The sequence below is a fragment of the Bubalus bubalis genome, chromosome 4 (genome assembly GCF_019923935.1).
Source record: "Bubalus bubalis isolate 160015118507 breed Murrah chromosome 4, NDDB_SH_1, whole genome shotgun sequence".
NCBI classification, from domain to species: Eukaryota; Metazoa; Chordata; class Mammalia; order Artiodactyla; family Bovidae; genus Bubalus; species Bubalus bubalis.
Genome location: NC_059160.1, coordinates 16,540,688 through 16,560,072, shown reverse-complemented (window position 1 = coordinate 16,560,072; position 19,385 = coordinate 16,540,688). Strand labels below are relative to the sequence as shown.

At 47.8% G+C, this 19,385-nt stretch overlaps 1 protein-coding gene across 3 annotated transcripts; it reads left to right on the top strand.

Moving 5' to 3' along the window:
• The first annotated feature begins 221 nt into the window (after window positions 1-221).
• On the top strand, window positions 222-11,651 carry C1R (complement C1r). Of its 3 annotated transcripts, XM_025283127.3 has the most exons (12): window positions 222-240; window positions 834-888; window positions 1,613-1,841; window positions 3,771-3,963; window positions 4,294-4,440; window positions 4,530-4,726; window positions 5,227-5,374; window positions 5,482-5,603; window positions 8,187-8,265; window positions 8,575-8,730; window positions 10,233-10,307; window positions 10,764-11,651. In XM_025283127.3, coding segments are annotated over exons 2-12 (2,118 nt in total). In that variant the 5' UTR covers window positions 222-240; window positions 834-886; the 3' UTR covers window positions 11,534-11,651. The 3 variants fall into 3 exon arrangements, with proteins under 3 accessions (XP_025138912.1, XP_025138911.1, XP_025138910.1); XM_025283126.3 differs by lacking the exon at window positions 222-240 and having other exon boundaries at window positions 740-888; XM_025283125.3 differs by lacking the exons at window positions 222-240; window positions 834-888 and adding an exon at window positions 1,382-1,534.
• The last annotated feature ends 7,734 nt before the right edge of the window (window positions 11,652-19,385 follow it).

Here is a 19,385-nt window from a genome sequence, read left to right as displayed (position 1 = left end):
GGGATCTTAGTACCCTGACCAGGGATCAAAGCCATGCTGCTTGCCTGGGAAGCTGGGTGTCTTAATCCCTGGACTACCAGGGAAGTCCAGGGAGGGACTTAAAACAGACCCTAGTGGTGCTTTGGGGTCACTACTTGTCATTTTTTTAAACATCTTTATTAGCTGCACTACATGGCGTGTGGGATCTTAGTTCCCTGACCAGGGATTGGAAACGCGGATTTTCAACTACTAGAGCTTCAGGTAAGTTCCCTCTGTCATTGCGGAGGGAAGCAGGGCAGGACCCCAGGTCAAACAAGCTTCTCTCTCCTCTGTGCCCTCCTGCACTCCCCGTCTCTAATCCTTGCTCCTGTCCCATTATCCTGGGCATTGAACCTTGGTCATTCCTGTACCAGAGCTTCTGGCTAACTAAGGACTGGGGTTAAAGGAGAAGAGAGGGTCACAAAAGACCCCCCTCAACTGCGATTTCCACTGCTCTTTGGGTAGGAACCCGGAACACTCAGCTGCAGTCACCAGAAAGGGCCCTGAGGAAGAGGGGCGGGATTCCCATCAGATTTAGAAAGGGACATCTGGGCCTCCAACCCAAGGCTTTCTGTCCCTAAAAATGCAGAACCTTCTCTAGCCCTTACCCTGAAGGCCAGCAGGTGGCAGCACCACCAGGCATTTCACAACCCAAACTAAACCGAAACAGAATTGTTTTTTTTTCTTTTTTGGTTTTGTTTATGCAAATAGTTCATTCCCTACAACCTTCCTCCCGGAATGGTCACCCCTTCCCCCTCCACAGTCCCTCCCTCCCCCTTCCCTCCTCTGCGTGACCCTGCTCTCTCTGCACCCAGACTGCATGAAGACGCTGTCACAGAGTCAGGGATCCAACAACAGGCCTTGAGAAATGTGAGTAAGCCTGGTGGGGACCAAGGAGGGAGGGAGACACCAGAGGGGACGATCCTGGGCACTGGGGGCCCCCTGTCCCAGACTTACTCAGGGAGCTGGGAGCACCCTGACCCTCCCCATATACCTTATCCCTCCAGTGTGCCCACATGTGCACACTCAAAAATGCATGCCCCATCTCTCCTCCGAAGGAGAAAGGAGGCTCAGACCCAGGAGGTGAGGCCACACTGCCTTCCTCCTCCAGCTCACAGGGAGCAGCAAGGTAGGGGTCACAGTGGGGTGGTCCCTCCCTCGGCCTAGACAGTCAGCCTCTGTGCCTGAGACACTCTTCCATAGGTGGTCTCTCCCAGAGGCCTTGCTGAGCATGTGGGAGCCATTTCAGAGACCATGATTAGAAACCCCCACCCTCAGTTTACTGGTCCCAAGCCAGCCCAATTCCTGGAAGGGGAGCAGAGTGATGCAACAGGGCAAGGAAGAGGCTGGGGAGAGAGGTGGGGGGAGCACGATGACCTCTGGACTGGGTACACTGGCCTGGGGAGGCGCACCCAGTGCAGCAGCTGCAGAGACCAGCCTCCCCCCAGCACCCTCCCCACCCACCCTAGGACATCTCCCTGAGAGCTAGAATGGACCGAGAGGAAAATGCCCAGCGGTAAGGCAATCCCACCCCTACCAAACAACAAGGGTCTGCACCCCTCCTGCCCTACAGACACCTTTTTTCTTTTGGCAGGTGGCTCTTGTACCTCCTGCTGCCAGTCCTGTTCTACAGGGTGGGAGGCGCCATACCCACCCCTCAGAAGCTCTATGGGGAGGTGATGTCCCCGCTGTTCCCCAAGCCTTACCCTAACAATTTTGAGAGGACCACTGTGATCACAGTACCCACGGGGTACAAGGTGAAGCTTGTCTTCTGGCAGTTTGACCTGGAGCCTTCGGAAGGTTGTCTCTATGACTATGTCAAGGTAGGGGACAGGTTAGGGGGGTGGGCAGAGGGAGAACTGAGTGTTTCTGGAACCAGGGGACCCGGGTTCTGACCGGCCTGGCTAGGACACCCTGCCTGGGGACACAGCCTCAAGCCGGTGAAAGCTGATGGCCAGGTGGGGCTCTGGAAGTCCAGGGGTGTCGAGGATGGGAGGCCACTGCTCTGAGAGACCCTTGTGGAGCACAGAGGGGAGAAACAGAGAGGGAGGGGACAGGCCCTGCTCTTGGGGAATGCACTGTCCACAGGAGTCAGAAAAACCTTCCCTGTCTGCTTACTTGCCCGGAGGATTTTGGAAACTTCCATGCCTCGGTTTCCCTGTTGCCATGGAGAGTGTCACCGTGGCTGCCTCCTCACCAGGAGCACAGGGACGTGGGGAAGCAGCATGTGTGTGGTGGTGGCTCAAGGGTGGTCTCCAGCCAGGACAGTGGGCTCAGTCCCCTCCTCTGTCACCACCAAGGGCATCGTCTCAGTCCCTCTTTCTACATCCTATAAAAATGAGATTCCTGGAGACTTCCCCAGTGGTCCAGTGGCTAAGACTCTGTGCTCCCAAGGCAGGGGGCCCAGGGTTGATTCCTGGGGAACTTAGGTTGGGGAACTAACCTAAGTTAGGGATTCCACATGCTGCACAGCACAACCTAAAAATAAAATAAAAATTAAAAAATGAGATTCTTGATTCAGGATTCAGATAGAGCCTACACACAACCCATAAATACTATTTCCAGGAGATCCCCTGGAGGGTATAAAAGCACACCATGAAAATGCCGTATCTTCCCAGCCCAGAGGACTTGGGATGTCAGCAGTGCTGGTAGCAGGCAAAGTGGGGATGAGATAGGAGAAGGGACGTCTTCTGCTTTGCAGGAGTTAAGGAATCTGTGAAGGAAGAGGTAAGGAGAGCTCAGTGATGCCTTCTAAGCTGGCAGGTCCCAGATGCTCACATTCAGCTGAATATCAGGAGTCATGGCTGGACAGGAATGGGTTGACCAAGACAAGGTGAAGGACAGGACAGAGGGTAAAGCCGACCATCCTGCCTCTAGGGATGAAGGAATGATAGAAACCAGGTAAAGGCAACCAGGATTCCAGTGGGAGGTGGACACGGGAAGAGATGGGGGTAAAGAAAGGTCTGACACATATTGTTGTTCAGTCACTAAGTCGTGTCAGACTCTTTGCAAACCCATGGACTGCAGCACCCCAGGCTTCCCTGTCCTTCAGCATGTCTCAGAGTTTGCTTGAATTCATCCATTGAGTCAGTGATGCCATCCAACCATCTCATCCTCTGTCATCCCCTTCTCCTCCTGCCTTCTCTCTTTCCCAGCATCAGGACTATTTCCATGAGTCAGCTCTTCATATCACGTAGCCAAAATATTGGAGCTTCAGCTTCAGCATGAGTCCTTCTAGTGAACAATCAGAGTGGATTTCCTTTAGGATTGGCTGGTTTGATCTATTTGCTGTCCAAGGGACTCTCAAGAGTCTTCTCCAGCACCACAATTTGAAAGCATCAGTTTTTCAGTGCTCAACCTTCTTTATGATCCAACTCTCACATCCATACATGACTCCTGGAAACATCATAGCTTTGACTAGACGAACCTTTCTAGCAAAGTGATGTCTTTGCTTTCTAATATGCTGTCTAGGTTTGTCATAGCTGGGGGTCATAGAAAGGCAAGGCCGAGTCCCAGACACAGGATAACATGCAAGATCAGTCGGTGGGGATGCAGGACAGAGGAAAGGCCTCTGGGGAAGTTGGAACAGCCAGAGCCCAGCAGGCAGACAGCAGCTGGAGACCATCCAGAAGGGCTGGTGGGGGGGGGGGGGGGGGGAATGCCCTCTCTGGGACAAGAGAAGGATGACCTTCATAACCTTCCACATGGGACATGTCCCCTCAACAGCTTGTCCGCCTGTCCCTCCTCCACAGATTTCTGCTGATAAGAAGACCATGGGGAGGTTCTGCGGGCAGCTGGGTTCTCCCCTGGGCAACCCCCCAGGAAGCAAGGAATTCATGTCCCAAGGGAACAAGATGCTGCTGACCTTCCACTCGGACTTCTCCAACGAGGAGAACGGCACCACCATGTTCTACAAGGGCTTCCTGGGGTACTACCAAGCCGTGGGTGAGTGGTGCCTGTGCTGGTCTCCTGGGCTCATACTGAATGGGAGCCAGAAAAGGGGATTCTTGAATCCAAAGAATCGGGAAGCCAGGCCTTCTTGTTTTTTCCCAAGAGAGCTTTTTCTAGGAGAGAGCTATCCACCAGGGCCCTGTCCCCACTGGGCAGGTCCCAGAAAGGGTCAGAGGGGCCGGCAGTTCCAGGTGGCCTGAGATAACCTTGTCCTTAGGCCTCTGATGAGTGACCTCTCTGAGACCAGCGCCTCCACAGGTCCCTGCCCCGCCTCCCACCCTGGCTTCTGTGGAATTGAATCCTTCCTTCTGGAATCTCTTCCAGACCTGGATGAATGTGCCTTGCAGCTCAACTCAGTCGAGGAGGACCCCCCGGCCCGGTGCCAGCACCTGTGCCACAACTACGTCGGCGGCTATTTCTGCTCCTGCCGTCCAGGCTATGAGCTCCAGCAGGATGGGCGTTCCTGCCAGGGTGAGGTCTTGCCTGGGTGGTCTCAGAGGAGGCAGGGACTGAGCAAGGTGGGGCTCGCTGGGTGACCCGCTCCCGCTCTGCTCTCCCAGCCGAATGCAGCAGCGAGCTGTTCACGGAGCCCTCAGGCTACATCTCCAGCTTGGAGTACCCCGGGCCCTACCCCCCTGACCTGCGCTGCAACTACAGTATCCGAGTAGAGCGAGGCCACACCCTCCACCTCCAGTTCCTGGAGCCTTTTGAAATCGATGACCACCAGCAAATACACTGTCCCTACGACCAGCTGCAGGTACAGCCAACCCACCCACACAGAGAAATCCTCTTGTCCCCATCCCCACACGTCTCCTCTCATCCCTCCTCCCCACTGGACTGTCTGGCCAATGGGTGCAGAAATGGCCAATGTCCCACATGAGTTGTCCTACACACCTGGCTTCCCAGGTGGCTCTAATGGTAAAGAACCCATCTGCCAATGCAGGAGATGTAAGAGATTCAGGTTCAATCCCTGGGTAGGGAAAATCCCCTGGAGGAGGTCATGGCAACCCACTCCAGTATTCTTGCCTGGAGAATTCCATGGACAGAGAGCCTGGTGGGCTACTGTCCATAAGGTCGCAAAGAGTTGGACTCGACTCAGCAACTTAGCGCACACTCCAGACCGGTGGGTCCTCGGGAGGCCTACTCCCCTCCAGCTTAAAACATACACCAAGCAGGATCCACACCACCAGCACCACCGCCCTGGCCCTGTATCTGAATTGGAGACATGACCCTCCCTCCATTCCCCCGCCTCCACAGATCTATGTCAGCGGGAGGAACATCGGTGAGTTCTGTGGAAAGCAAAGGCCCGAGCGCATTGATGCCCAAAGCAACTCGGTGGACCTGCTCTTCTTCACGGACGAGTCAGGGGACAGCCGGGGCTGGAAGCTGTACTACACCAGTGAAGGTAAGGCTGCCCGGGGCCCCTCATGGGCCAGAAAGGGGGCAGGATGAGGCAGGTAGAAAGGAGGCCAGTGGCTCGGAAAAACACATGCCCTCTGGTCTCCCTAACAGTCATCAAGTGCCCCCAGCCCAAGACCCTGGACTCATTCACCATCATTCAGGACCTGCAGCCTCAATACCAGTACCGGGACTATTTCATCGCCACCTGCAAAAAAGGCTATGAGCTCGTGGAGGTAAGAGCCAGGGCCAAGGGGAGGGAGCTGACCCAGAGTCCAGCATAATTCACACGGAAGATGGAGGCTCAGCCCTACATGGAAACATAAGCATGTTTGAGCTGGAAGGGTTACCCGGCCTGCTCCAACTTGACTGCACACTGGAAATACGATTTCAAGATTCTGATGTCCAGTCCCCTGCTAGAGACTAGTCCATGGGCCTGAAGGGGAGCATGGGTGTCAGGATTACCCACAGTTACTCAGTGATTCTAATGCCCAGCCAAGTCTAAGAAGTACAGGACCTCATCCTATAACTCACTATACAGTGAGGAACGAAACAGGTGGGGGTAGAGTTGAAGTGCCAGGCCTCACTCACTCAACATCACTGGGATTGTGTACAGCAGGGACCGGGAACAAATCCCCTGCTTCTTGCTCCAGGGCTCTCCGTTTTTGTTTTTAAAACCTACATAGCTTTACTCAAAGATTCATGAATCGGGCAGCATTCCCGATCGGACTATCAGAAGAGGCTCCGTTTATGTCCACCGGTGGTCTTACCCCAGACCCACCACCCTGTCCAGAGCTTTGCTGACCCAGGAAAGAATGTGGTTTGCTCCATTGGTCAATCTCACAAAAGCTGGGAAACTAAAATGCTACTCTTGGGACTGCCTGGTGGTCCAGTGGTTAAGAATCCACCTTCCAGTGCAGGGGGCATGGGTTTAATCCCTGGTTGGGGAACTGAGAGCCCACATGTCTCAGGGCAACTAAGCCCATGCGCCACAACTACTGAAAGCAGTGAGGAACCAGTGAAGGCAATTAATAATAATAATTAATTAATTAATGCTATTTTTTATAAACCATACAATTGGAGTTACCCTGGCCAGGGACCTGGGACTGGACATCCCATCTTTGTCCAGTAGGTCCCCTCGGAAGACCCACCTTGAATCAGAGAAGAGACCTTTGGTTTGTTGTGGTGAATTCACCCAACAAACATTTTAAGTTGATTCAGTGACAGGCAGTGTTCTGGATGTGGGAAGTACAGTAAAAAGAAATGCACATGTTCACACAGGTTTCGTGGAGCTTCCCTTTGAATAGAAATGAGTCAGCCAGATCACTTCTCATTAGTCCAGGAAGGACTGGGGGTCCTGGGCACACCCCTCCACCCCGTTCAGGTTGCAACCTGCCCCGTCTATGGCCCCAGCACCCTTACCTTGTTACTTATCATTCACATCATCAACTTTAAACCTAGTTTATCTCACATTATTTACTTTTTATTTGACTCAGCAGTAAAGATTCCACCTGCAATGCAGGAGACACTGGTTCAATCCCTGGGTGGGGAAGATTCCCTTGGAGAAGGATATGGCAACCCACCCCAGTATTCTTGCCTGGATAAGTCTATGGACAGAGGAAGCTGACGGTCTACAGTCCATGGGGTTGCAAAACAGTAGGGACATGACTGAGCGACTACATGATAATTTACATTTTGCTCAGATATCCTAGTTCTTATACACATTCTCTTGCAGTCTGATCCAGGGCTAACAATCTGAGATGATTGTTGGTGTTAATAAAACTCATTCATGTTGCCCAATTACTTTTCGTTTCAGAGGGTGCTGTCTCCTGGCCTGTCCCTGCCATCTGCTGGCCTAGGACAGCACCTAGCATACGTCAGCATCTTGAGCACCCTTGAAAGTGGTTGGGCTGTGCTAGCATTTTAGGAAAGGCCCTTAGCCTTGAGGAGACTGCAGCCCGGGAGCGATGGGGTGATACGGGGCTTACCTGGCAGGGCAGTCCAGAGGGAAGAAACACGGCCCTACTTCAGGGCAGAGACTTTTGTTTCAATGCAGAGAACGTGCAACTGTGCTTGTGGCTTGTTTGCTTTTTAATTTAAAACTGTGAAGTTCAGGGACTTCACTGGTATTCCAGTGTCTGAGTTTCTGCACTCCCAATGCAGGCAGCCTGGGTTCGACTCCTAGTCGGGAAACCTGACCCCACATACCTCAACTAAATATCCCACAATGAAGACTGAAGATCCTGAGTGCCACAACTAAAACCCAAAGCAGCCAAAATAAATAATAAATAAATAAATAAATATTTTTAAAAATAAAATTATGGGGTTCAACTGGACCTCAGTGGAAATTCTTGAAATCCCCTCAAGAGTCTAGAGAGGGGATTATTGGGTATAACAACTAGCCCTAGCTCTGATATATTTTTTAAAAAACTATTTATTTATTTACTTATTTGGCTGTGTCAGCATGTGGGCTCAGTAGTTGTGGCATTCGAACTTGGTTGCTCCCCAGCATGTGGGGTCTTAGTTCGCTGAACAGGGATTGAACCCACATCCACTACACTGGAGGACAGATTCTTAACTACTAGACCACCAGGCAAGTCCCCAGCTCTGACTTCCTGCTGGGTGGCTCAGTGCGCCCATCTGTCAGTCTGGTTTGAGAGGACCAGCTAGGAAGAAGGGCCCAGGAGACACGACCACAGGTGTTGAGGTTCAAGGGCTGAGAGCTGACTTTGCATCCTTACTGCTCCCCTGTGGGCAAGGGCAGGAGGGAGCCTCAGGGCCTCCTTGTACTAATGGCTGCTCCACCTCTGCTCCAACAGGGGAACAAGGCACTCCTGTCCTTCACAGCTGTCTGCCAGGATGATGGCACATGGCACCGTGCCATGCCCAGGTGCAGGAGTAAGTTGCAACTCAAGCATGTGTCTCCCCCCAGGAGAAGGGAAGAGGGTCAGGCCTAAGCATCACTCCCAAAAGCCATTCCCCTGACTTGTCCTTTGAAGGCTCCAGCCCACTGGGAACCAGTCGACCTTCATCTCTGCAGATGAGGGGCTCTGCCCAGAACTGAGTTTTATCCCATCCAGTCCTCATGCATCACAAGAGCCCCCAATGACCATATTTCCCGAAGGCTCTCAGCGGGTTCCCACCCTTCCCACTGAGGTTCCGGTACAGTCCTTCTCAGTTCTCACAAGGCCCTGTGTTCTCTCCAAGTCAAGAACTGTGGGCAGCCCCGAAGCCTGCTCAACGGGGCCTTCAATTACACCACCAGAGAGGGGGTGAACACCTACGAGGCACGTATCCAGTACTACTGCCATGAGCCCTTCTACAAGATGCACACCAAAGGCGGCACAAGCAAGTCTGAGCGAGGTAGGGACACGTGTAAATGGCTGTCTTCTCCCTCTTGTTGGAACATCTTCTGCTATTTCTTTCAACAGAGTCTCCAAGGAGGGAATATTAAGATATTTATCCCGGGCACTGGCTTCAGGGGTGCCAAGAGGCTTCTAATAAGGTTGAAAGAGGAAACATTTGAACTGATAGAATGAAAGACTCAAATCTCATAAACAGCTCTCTCTCACCCCCAACCCCACCATTACCACCCCCACCAGCACCCCTACTACAGGTTTATCAGTGGGTTTCCTCGGCATTCTCCCCACATCCCCTCTCAGGTTGCTGTGTTGTGACTTTACATTACTAAATTGCTTTCAGACTCATCAATGGGTATCTTGAAAACTTTTTAATGAAAGAAATCACATGATTTGTAGGTTTAAAATATGCCAAAAAAAAGAAAAAAATATCTTGTTTATAGGCTATTGTTGTTGCTGTTATTAGTCATTCAGTCATGTCTGACTCTTTGTGAGCCTATGGACTGTAGCCTGCCAGGCTTCTCTGTCCATGGGATTCTCCAGGCAAGAATACTGGAGTGGGCTGCCATGTCCTTCTCCATGTTTACAGGCTATATACGGTATTATTTAAGAGCTGGACTTTGAAGTAAGACAACTTTCCATTTGCATCTTGGTTCTGGCACTTAGAAGTTATATGACCTTGTATAAATTATTTAAACCCAGTTTCCTCAATTCTAGTGTTAGTCCGACTCTGATACCTCATGGACTGTAGGCTGCCTGGCTCCTCTGTCCATGGAATTCTCCAAGCAAGAATACTGGAATGGGTAGCCTTCCCCTTCTCCAGGGTACTTCTTGACCCAGAGATCAAACCTTGGTCTCCTTCACTGCAGGCTGGCTATTTACCATCTCAGCCACAAGGGAAGCCCTCCTTGTGTCTAGGAGGAGGGTAATGATGCATATCTGAAAGCATCACCAAGGTGCTTCAATGCGATAAAATGTTGAGGTCAAGCAAGGTACACTGTCCACAATCAGAAAACATAGCTACGGGTAAGTCCACAGTCAGAAAACATAGCTACGGGTAATTCCCTGATGGTCCAGCAATTAGGACTCCATGCTTTCATTGCTGAAGGCTTGGCTTCAATCTATGGTTGGGAAACTAAGATTTGCACAGCAGAGCCAAACAAATACCCTCAAAAAACAAAACAATAAAACATAACTCCCATTATCACCCACTACCCAGCACCAAGATGCAATAATGATAAGATCTTCTTGATAAGTTCCTTCCAGTTTTTGTGTCAACTTTCACACATAGGGATCACAACAAATATGAGTTAAGTATTCTGATTTTTCCATTTAGCATCAAAACAAAAACATACACATGAAGCTTTTCAAAAAACACACTTTCAGTATCCCATCTGCAGGTATTCCAATCTTTCCCTTTGTTCCTCCTCCATTCTGTCCTTGCTTTGGTGCTCTTGGCCCCTGCCCACACACCCCCAACCTGAGCTCAGCCCCTTCTCCCCTCAGGGCTGTACACCTGCACAGCTCAGGGCATTTGGAAGAACGAGTTGGTAGGAGAGAAGATGCCTCGGTGTTTGCCAGGTGAGTGGAAGCCCTCCACTGTCCTCTGTGGCCTTGGCAGCCATGCAGGGCCTGGAGGAGGGGTGGCATAGACAAGAGAGAGACAGTCCAGCCTGAAGCTGAAGACGGACATGGGGCATCTGAAGAAAGGAGAGGAGATGCCCCAGGAGAAGGGCAGAGGGACCCAGAGAGCTGGCCCTGTCCTGACAGTCCTAGACTTTTCACTGAGCAGATGGGAGACCAAGAATAAATAAAAAGGGCAAGAAAAGCCCCAGGAAAGAATAAATAAGAACGAGGAGAGATGACTGACAATATGCCAAAGACATGGGGTGAGGAGAGGGTTGGGGTGGGAAGATGGGGAGAAAGGAAAGGGTCCTAAACCAAAAAGAGGGGCAAAGGGGAGGAGACAGACCATAGAGGGAGGTGGGCCGACGGGCACTGACGTTTCTCTCCCTGAACCCATCTTCTCCTCCCCAGTGTGCGGGAAGCCGGTCCACCCTGTCGAGCAGAGGCAGCGCATCATTGGAGGCCAGAAGGCCAAGCTGGGCAACTTCCCCTGGCAGGCCTACACCAACATCCACGGGCCCGGGGGTGGCGCGCTGCTGGGGGACCGCTGGATCCTCACGGCCGCGCACACCATCAACCCCAAGGACCACGAGGCACAGGGCAGCCCCAACTTAGACGTGTTCCTGGGCCACATCAACGTGGAAGATATCACCAAGCTGTCCAACCACCCGGTCCGTAGGGTCATAATCCACCCAGACTACCGCCAGGAAGAGTCCCACAACTTCGAGGGGGACATCGCCCTCCTGGAGCTGGAAAATAGCGTCACCTTGGGCCCCAACCTCCTGCCCATTTGCCTCCCAGACAACGAGACCCTCTATGACCCGGGTCTCATGGGCTATGTCAGTGGCTTTGGGATCATGGAGGAGAGAATTTCTCACAACCTCAGATTTGTCCGTCTGCCAGTAGCTAAGCGAGAGATTTGCGATCGCTGGCTCCGGCAAAAAAACAGGAATGATGTGTTTTCTGAAAACATGTTCTGTGCTGGGAACCCAGCCACAAGGCAAGATTCCTGCCAAGGGGATAGTGGAGGGGTCTTTGCAGTGAGTGATAAGAAAAATGACCGCTGGGTGGCCACGGGCATCGTGTCCTGGGGCATTGGGTGTGGTGAAGGGTACGGGTTCTACACCAATGTCCTCAAGTACGTGGACTGGATCAAGAAAGTGATGGAAGTGGAAGACTGACCTCAGGATTACCTAGGTCGGAATCCAGAGAGCAGTGTATTAAAAAAAATTTTTTTTATCTGACCAGTTGTTGATAACTTCTAAGAATCCATATTAAAATCACTAATGCAGAAAGACACCATGTGAAATAAATTCTCTTCTCTATAGTCCCATCCACGTTCTTCACCTGAAACAACCCAAAGATCACCTTTATTTCCCCCAAGAATTGCACAAGATATATTCCACCATATCTAGGTATCATTGTCCTCTTCCATTTTTATACCATGACATAACTGAATATAGAATGTCTTCCAAATAAAATTTTATGGGAAATCCCATTGTGTAAAATGAATTAAAAGCAGGATTTAATAAATATAAATATATTTAATGACATCAGGGCTTCCCTGGTGGCTCTGCCATAGAGTCTGCCTGCCAATGCAGGAGACAGTTTCGATCCCTGCTCTGGGAAAATCCCACGTGCTTCAGAGCAACTGATCCCGTGCACCTGGGCTCCACAACCTTCCAGCCACAACTACTGAAGCCAGTGTACTCTAGAGCCTGTGCTGGGCAATAGGAGAAGCCCATGCAACAGTGAAGACCCAGCACAGCCAAAAAAATTAATTGATTTTTAAAAATATTTAGTGAAGTCATATGTAAAATGTTCCCATAGGAAGTCAATGGTGCTGGGGTCCAGCCCCAGTGGATCCAGGGAATTCGAAGCGGGGACGGCATTGGCGAGGATCAGGAAACAATTGCTTAATTAAACGTTAATTAAGGATATAAAGAGTGGTTAAATAAGGATAGCTCAGTGAGGAAATTCAGTGGAGAAAAGAGGCTGAATAACTTGGTTTACGTGGGAAACTAATAAAATTCCAAAATAAGGAATTTGCATCACCTACGTAGGCCACAGGCATCCTCCCGTTCTCCCAAAGGAGAGGAGACACTAAGGCCTCTGTGGTCATATCTTAGAAGCCCAGGCATAATTAGTAGGCTCCACGCTCCAATTCAGCCAGAAGGTGAGAGAAAGAGCAACATGGGGAGACCAAGTTTCGGTGAACAAGGCCCGCACTTTATTTTCCAAAGTAGTTTTTATACCTTAAGTTATGCATAGAGGATAATGGGGGAAGGGGTAGAGTCATTCAGTAAGCCAGGCTTTCTTCCTGCAAAGTTATCATATGCAAAAGTTTAGGTGATTTGCATCATCTTCTGGCCCGGAGGCCTGTTAACATTTTAAGACCCTTTCTTCAGAAAACTTATTTTTCTCTAAAGGTGATTGATTAGTCAGGCGCCACCCTCCAAAAGCATTAGATAAAGTTACATTCCTATAGGGCAAAGGTGTGGTGGGCTATAACAAGAAAAAGAATTAACTCAAGGGTCCCAGGTTACAAACATTAAAGCTACTACTTACACCAATTATATTAATCAATACACTGCCAGGGACACAGCAGGTAAGGGATATGGAAACTTAGCAGCAAACATTGGCCCAACAAGTGAAAAACCCTTCACCAATACAATTTCTAATCAATCTTTTAACTGCTCAAAGGAATCTGTATTCAGACAGTTTAGAACGTCTCATGCCTCTCACAGTTGTGAACTAAAACACTCTTGTCACACCCAGGAACTTTATTAACTGGAGCTGTAAGTTAACCCTTTTTTCAGAGAGAGGTGGTAGGGGACAGCCCCCCATAAAGTCAGAGGTGTAGGTGAGAGCACAAAGCAGAAAGTAGGCAGACTCTGGTTTTGGGGGTAGATGCTCGAGAATTTCCAGGGAGACTCCTGAGGCTCGATCCCGCCTTTGCGTATGCCGAGCCTCCTTCCTCATGACCTTTGCCACGGGCGGAGTTCCTCACGCTGGCTCCCAGCACAATGGAAATAGTTAAGTTGCTGCACACATTTATCATTAGAGTTGTAGGTACTATATCTCTGTCTTTTGTTTTGATTATACACTGCAAAGAAAATCCTTATTTTCCCACATAAACAGCTACAAATACAAGATCTTTTTTAACTGGTCAGTTTCCAATCTGTAAATATTCCTTAAGAGAAGAGTGGTATGAAATTTTTGTTCCCAAATTGAGTCACTAACAGTACTTTTTCTAATCATGTATTTACATATGTATTTACTTTTTGACCACACCTCCCAGCATGTGGAGTCTTAGTTCCTGGACCAGGAATGGAACCTGTACCCCTGTAGAGGAAGTGTAGAGTCTTAGCCACTGGACAACCAGGGAAATCCTATTAACAGTATTTGCAAATAATTTATATCATTTAAGATATATTTAAAGGCCAGAGAAGGACTGAAAACTTGGGATAAACATTATAAGTATTTACGCCAGAATATTATAATGATATTATTGCAGGTATATTGTCACCCTGCTTATTTAACTTATATGCAGAGGACATCATGAGAAATGCTGGGCTGGATGAAGCACAAGCTGGAATCAAGATTTCCAGGAGAAATATCAATAACCTCAGATATGCAGATGACACCACCCTTATGGCAGAAAGTGAAGAAGAACTAAAGAGCCTCTTGATTAAAGTGAAAGAGGAGAGTGAAGAAGTTGGCTTAAAGCTCAACATTCAGAAAACTAAGATCATGGCATCTGGTCCCATCACTTCATAGCAAATAGATGGAGAAACAAGGGAAACAGTGAGAGACTTTATTTTGGAGGGCTCCAAAATCACTGCAGATGGTGATTGCAACCATGAAGTTAAAAGATGCTTGCTCCTTGGAAGAAAAGCTATGACCAACCTAGATAGCATATTAAAAAGCAGAGACATTACTTTGCCAACAAAGGTCCATCTAGTCAAAGCTATGGTTTTTCCAGTAGTCATGTATGGATGTGAGAATTGGACTATAAAGAAAGCTGAACACAGAAGAATTAATGCTTTTGAACTGTGTTATTGAATAAGACTCTTGAGAGTCCTTAGACAGCAAGGAGATCAAACCAGTCAATCCTAAAGAAAATCAGTCCTGAATATTCATTGGAAGGACTGATGTTGAAGCTGAAACTCCAATACTTTGGCCACCTGATGCGAAGAACTGACTCATGGGAAAAGACCCTGATGCTGGGAAAGAGTGAAGGGAGGAGCAGGGAACAGAGGATGAGGTGGCTGAATGGCATCACCAACTCAATGGACATGAGTTTGAGTAAACTCTGGAAGTTGGTGATGGACAGGGAGGCCTGTTGTGCTGCAGTCCATGGGGTCGCAAAGAGTCAGACACAACTGAGCAACTGAACTGAACTGAACTGAACTGATTATTGCACAACTAACTCTGCTGGACTTGTCTGAACAACCTTACTTGAGCTGACTCACACAGGCCTGAATTAAGGAAGATCAAGGCAGAGTTAAAACATTCCTGAGTAATGATGAGTTTGTTAAGTCTAAATGTAGGTCCACAATCCCTAATCTGACATCCTCGAGTCCAAGTGCCTTTCAATATTCAACATTTTACAGATTTCAGAAATGCAATATACCATCTGTGTCATGTAATACCGTCATATTACAGCAGTGTCCAGGGCAGCACCTTGCAAGAACACAGATAAGTGAAGTAAGTCAGAAAGAGAAAAACAGATATCCTATATTCTCACATACATGTGGAATCTACAAAAATGGTACTGATGAACCTATTTGCAGGCAGGAGAGGCAACACAGATGTAGGGAACAGCCACGTGGACACGGCAGACAGCAGGGTGAGAAAGGGGGTGTGGGATGAATTGGGAGATTGACATGTACACTATTAATATTATGTATAAAATACATAACTAATGAGAACCTATTGTACAGCACAGGGACCTCTACTCAGTGCTCTGTGGTGACCTGAATGAGAAGGAAATTCAAAACAGAGGGGATATATGTATACATATAGCTGATTTACTTTGCTATACAGCAGAAATTAGCACAACATTGCAAACAACTACACTCCAGTTTTTTAAAAAGAAGAACACTTCTGAAAAAACATTTGAAGAGTCACAGAAAGTGTGATAAACACTCTGGATAGCTACCCATCAGTTACTGGCAGGTTTTGCCACTAAATAAGTTTTGATGTCAAACTTATTATAACACTTTCCATTTTTAAGAGCATTTTAGATGTCAGGATTGGGGATTTCAGGATTATGGACTTCTATAGTTGAAAATGAAAAGAAAACGTTTTCTCATGGAGTCTACGTGAAAGCATACACAAGTGGCGTGGGCTACATTTGAAGAGTATATGCTGATTGCAGTTTTTTTTTTTAATGTTTAGAAATGTTTTTAGAACTGAAACACTTTCAGGATTCCGATGGAGACAGGAGTGGAGTGGGTGGAGATGAAAATGGTGAAAACTAAAACTAGATCTAAAAAATTTCAGTTGTATGTTATTTCTAAGATTCTTGGCAAATTTAAGATTCTGAGTCCTTGGTCTTTATTGTAATTATCTTATGTGACCTCAGGAGAATTCAATGACTGCTCTGACCTTCCTGGTTCCCACTCTCTTCCCCCAAAGTCATGTGCATCTTATTCTTCAAGGGCACTGAATAGAAAAATAAGGACAAAACCAATATTCTGTGAATAGGCAATTAACAGAAAAAAGTACAAATTGCTTTTGGACTTTTGGGATTAACCTAGCTCATAAAAAGGAATATATTTAAATTAAGATGCCACTTTTTTTACCAATAAGATTTACCAGTAATATATTACATTGGTGAAGATATAGAGAAGACAGTCACTCACACATTGTTTTGGTTTTGGGGGGGGGGGTTGTTTTGTTTTGTTTGGAATGCAAATTGGTACAAACTCTATAGACAGCAATTTGCTAACATGCAATCAAAGTTACAAAGGCACATTCCTTTGACCCCACAGTTCCACCTCCATGAATTTTTCCCACAGATATTCTCATATATGAGATAAATGACCTATGTACAAGGGTAGACACTCCAGTATTGTTGCTTATAGCAAAGTATGAGAATCCTGAATTCTGAAAGTTCTAGTACCAAAGTTTCAAGTAAATTATGGAATATCCAAGTAATGGAATACAACATAGTAATTCAATCTCTAAGACAGATAAATGAAAAAAGTAAGAAGCAGAACAGTGTAATACAATACCAACATTTGTATTTTTAAAAGAGTAGTTATATATTGCTTTTATATGTATAAAATATCACTGGAAGGTTAAAAAGAAACAATGGTGGTTTCTGGGGGAGGATAGGAGTGAAAAGAAAAGTTACTCTCTTTTGATCTTCCCAATTTTGAGCCGTGTAGATGTTTTACCCAGGCTTCCCACGTGACTCTGGTAAAGAACCTACCTGCCAATGCAGGTGGTGTGGGTTCCATCCCTGCGTCAGGAAGATCCCCTGGAAAAGGATATAGCAACCAACTCCAGTATTCTTGCCTGGAAAATCCCATGGACAAAGGAGCCTGGCAGGCTAGAGTTCATGGGGTTGTAAAGAGTTGGACATGACTCAGTGACTAAACAACAACAGGAAGATGTTCCAAAAGCAAAGACAGAGCTGTAGTCAGTTCAGTTCAGTTGCTCAGTCATGTCCAGCTCTTTGTGATCCCATGGACTGCAGCATGCCAGGCTTCCCTGTCCATCACCAACTCCTGGCGCTTTCTCAAACTCATGCCCATTGAGTCGATGATGCCATCCCACCATCTCATCCTCTGTCATCCCCTTCTCCTCCTTTCTTCAATCTTTCCCAGCATCAGGGTCTTTTCTAAGGAGTCAGTTCTTTGCATCAGGTAGCCAAAGTATAGGAGCTTCAGCTTCAGCATCAGTCTTTCCAATGATATTCTGGACTGATTTCCTTTAGGATTGACTGGTTTGATCTCCTTGCTGTCCCAGGGACTCCCAAGAGTCTTCTCCCACACCACAGTTCAAAAGTATCAATTCTTCAGAGCTCAGCTTTCTTTATGCTCCAGCTCTCAGAGCTGTTATTAAAATATTTTTAATTTTTGAAAGGTTTAAGGAAATAACCTCATTGAGAAAGCTTATATTTAGCAAAGATTGAAAAAATTCAGATATTCAGAGACTTCAGGTGCTAGGGGCACTAAGTCGCTTCAGTTGTGTCCAACTCTTTGTGACCACCAGGCTTCTCTGTCCAAAGGATTTTCCTGGCAAGAATACTGGAGAGGGTTTCCATTTCCTTCTCCAAGTGATCCTCCTGACCCAGGGATGGAACCCTTGTCCTTTACATCCTGCATTGGCAGGCAGGTTCTTCACCACTAGCGCCACCTGGGAATCCCCAGCGGAAAAACATTCAGGAAGAGGGAACAGCCAGTGCAAAGGCCCCGAGGCAAGAACATGCTGGCTCCATTAGGGACTTACAAAGACAGCCAAAACAGAGCTCAGTGATACAAACTCATGGTCTGAAAGGCTTATTCTGGCTTCTGGATTGTGGCCACACTATATATGGGGTGGGTGGGGAAGCATGAAAGGGACCAGTTAGGAGTAACTGGCTACCAATTATGGTTACCCCGGTAAGAACTGATGTAACTCAGACCAGGTAGATTTAGTGGAGGTGATACAAAGTAGTCAAAATTTGCAGAGAGCCAAAATATTTCCTGATGGAGTAAATATTGGAGAGAGAAGGATGAGAAAAGGAAAGAAGTCAACTAGATGCAGAAGATTACTAGGGGAGGAGATTTTATAAAAAAACAAACAAACATGAATCCTCTTTTGAACATGTTGAGTGTGTGTGTCTGTGTGTGCTCAGTCATGTCCATGTGCTCAGTTGTGTCTGAGTCTTTGTGACCCCATGAACTATAGCCCACCAGGTTGCTCTGTCCATGAAATTCTCCAGGCAACAATACTGGAGTGGGTTGCCAGTTGCTCCTCCAGGGCATCCTCTCTACCCAGAAACTGAACCCATGTCTCTTGCATCTCCTACGTTGGCAGGTGTATTCTTTACCACTGTGCCACCTGGGAAGCCATGAAGTTTTTAACAAATGCTTATTAGAGAGGGCTTCCCAGGTGGCACCAGTGGTAAAGAACCTGCCTGCCAGTGCAGGAGATGTAAAGGACGTGGGTTCCATCCCTGGGTCAGGAGGATCGCCTGGAAAAGGAAATGGCAACCCACTCCAGTATTCTTGCCAGGAAAATCCCTTGGGTAGAGGAGCCTAGCAGTCACAAGGAGTCGGATACAACTGAAGCGACTTAGCGCCCCTAGCACCCTAGAAACATGGAGTAACAGAGGTCAGATGGACCCTCCCTCCTGAAACAGACAAACCATAGCAGCAACAAAAGCATCAAATATGTGAAACAATGGTTTTTGAGACATTGGCCCTCAGGTACTAAAGACAATGATTCCTGAGAGACTGAATCCTATGATTGCCCCAGCTTAACTGCCTTGAGAGAGATTCGAAGCTGAGGTGCTAGGAGAAACCCAGGTAGGGCTCAGCAGACTCCTTGAGTTGAAGATACAGAGCCACAAGCGCACAGAACTTAGTGTCAGAGAGGAGTCAGCCACACAGAGAGAACTCCAGAAGATCCCTACAAATATTCACCCACAGGCGAGGAAATTACTGAAGGATGGAGAAAAAAGCCTTGTGAGATGATTAGAGGTAATAGCAGCCTGGATGTGTGTGTGCTAAGTCGCTCAGTCAGGTCTGACTCTTGGTGATACTATGGACTATAGCCCACCAGGCTCCTCTATCCATGGGATTCTCCAGGCAAGAATGCTGGAGTGGGTTGTCACACCCTCCTCCAAGTGATCTTCCCCACCCAGGGATTGAACCCAGGTCTCTCACACTGCAGGAAGATTCTTTACTGTCTGAGCCACCAGGGAAGACCCAATAATACCCTACCAAAAACCACATGAAAAGATATTCAACAGCACTAATTATTAGAGCAATGAAACTCAAAACTACAATGAGGTATCACTTCACTTTGGTCAGA

Coding starts and splice junctions, on each gene's coding strand:
- C1R (XM_025283125.3), top strand. CDS start 1,509: ATGGACCGAGAGGAAAATGCCCAGCG. Junction 8,266..8,574: donor TGCCATGCCCAGGTGCAGGA/GTAAGTTGCAAC, acceptor GTTCTCTCCAAG/TCAAGAACTGTGGGCAGCCC. Junction 8,731..10,232: donor CACAAGCAAGTCTGAGCGAG/GTAGGGACACGT, acceptor TTCTCCCCTCAG/GGCTGTACACCTGCACAGCT.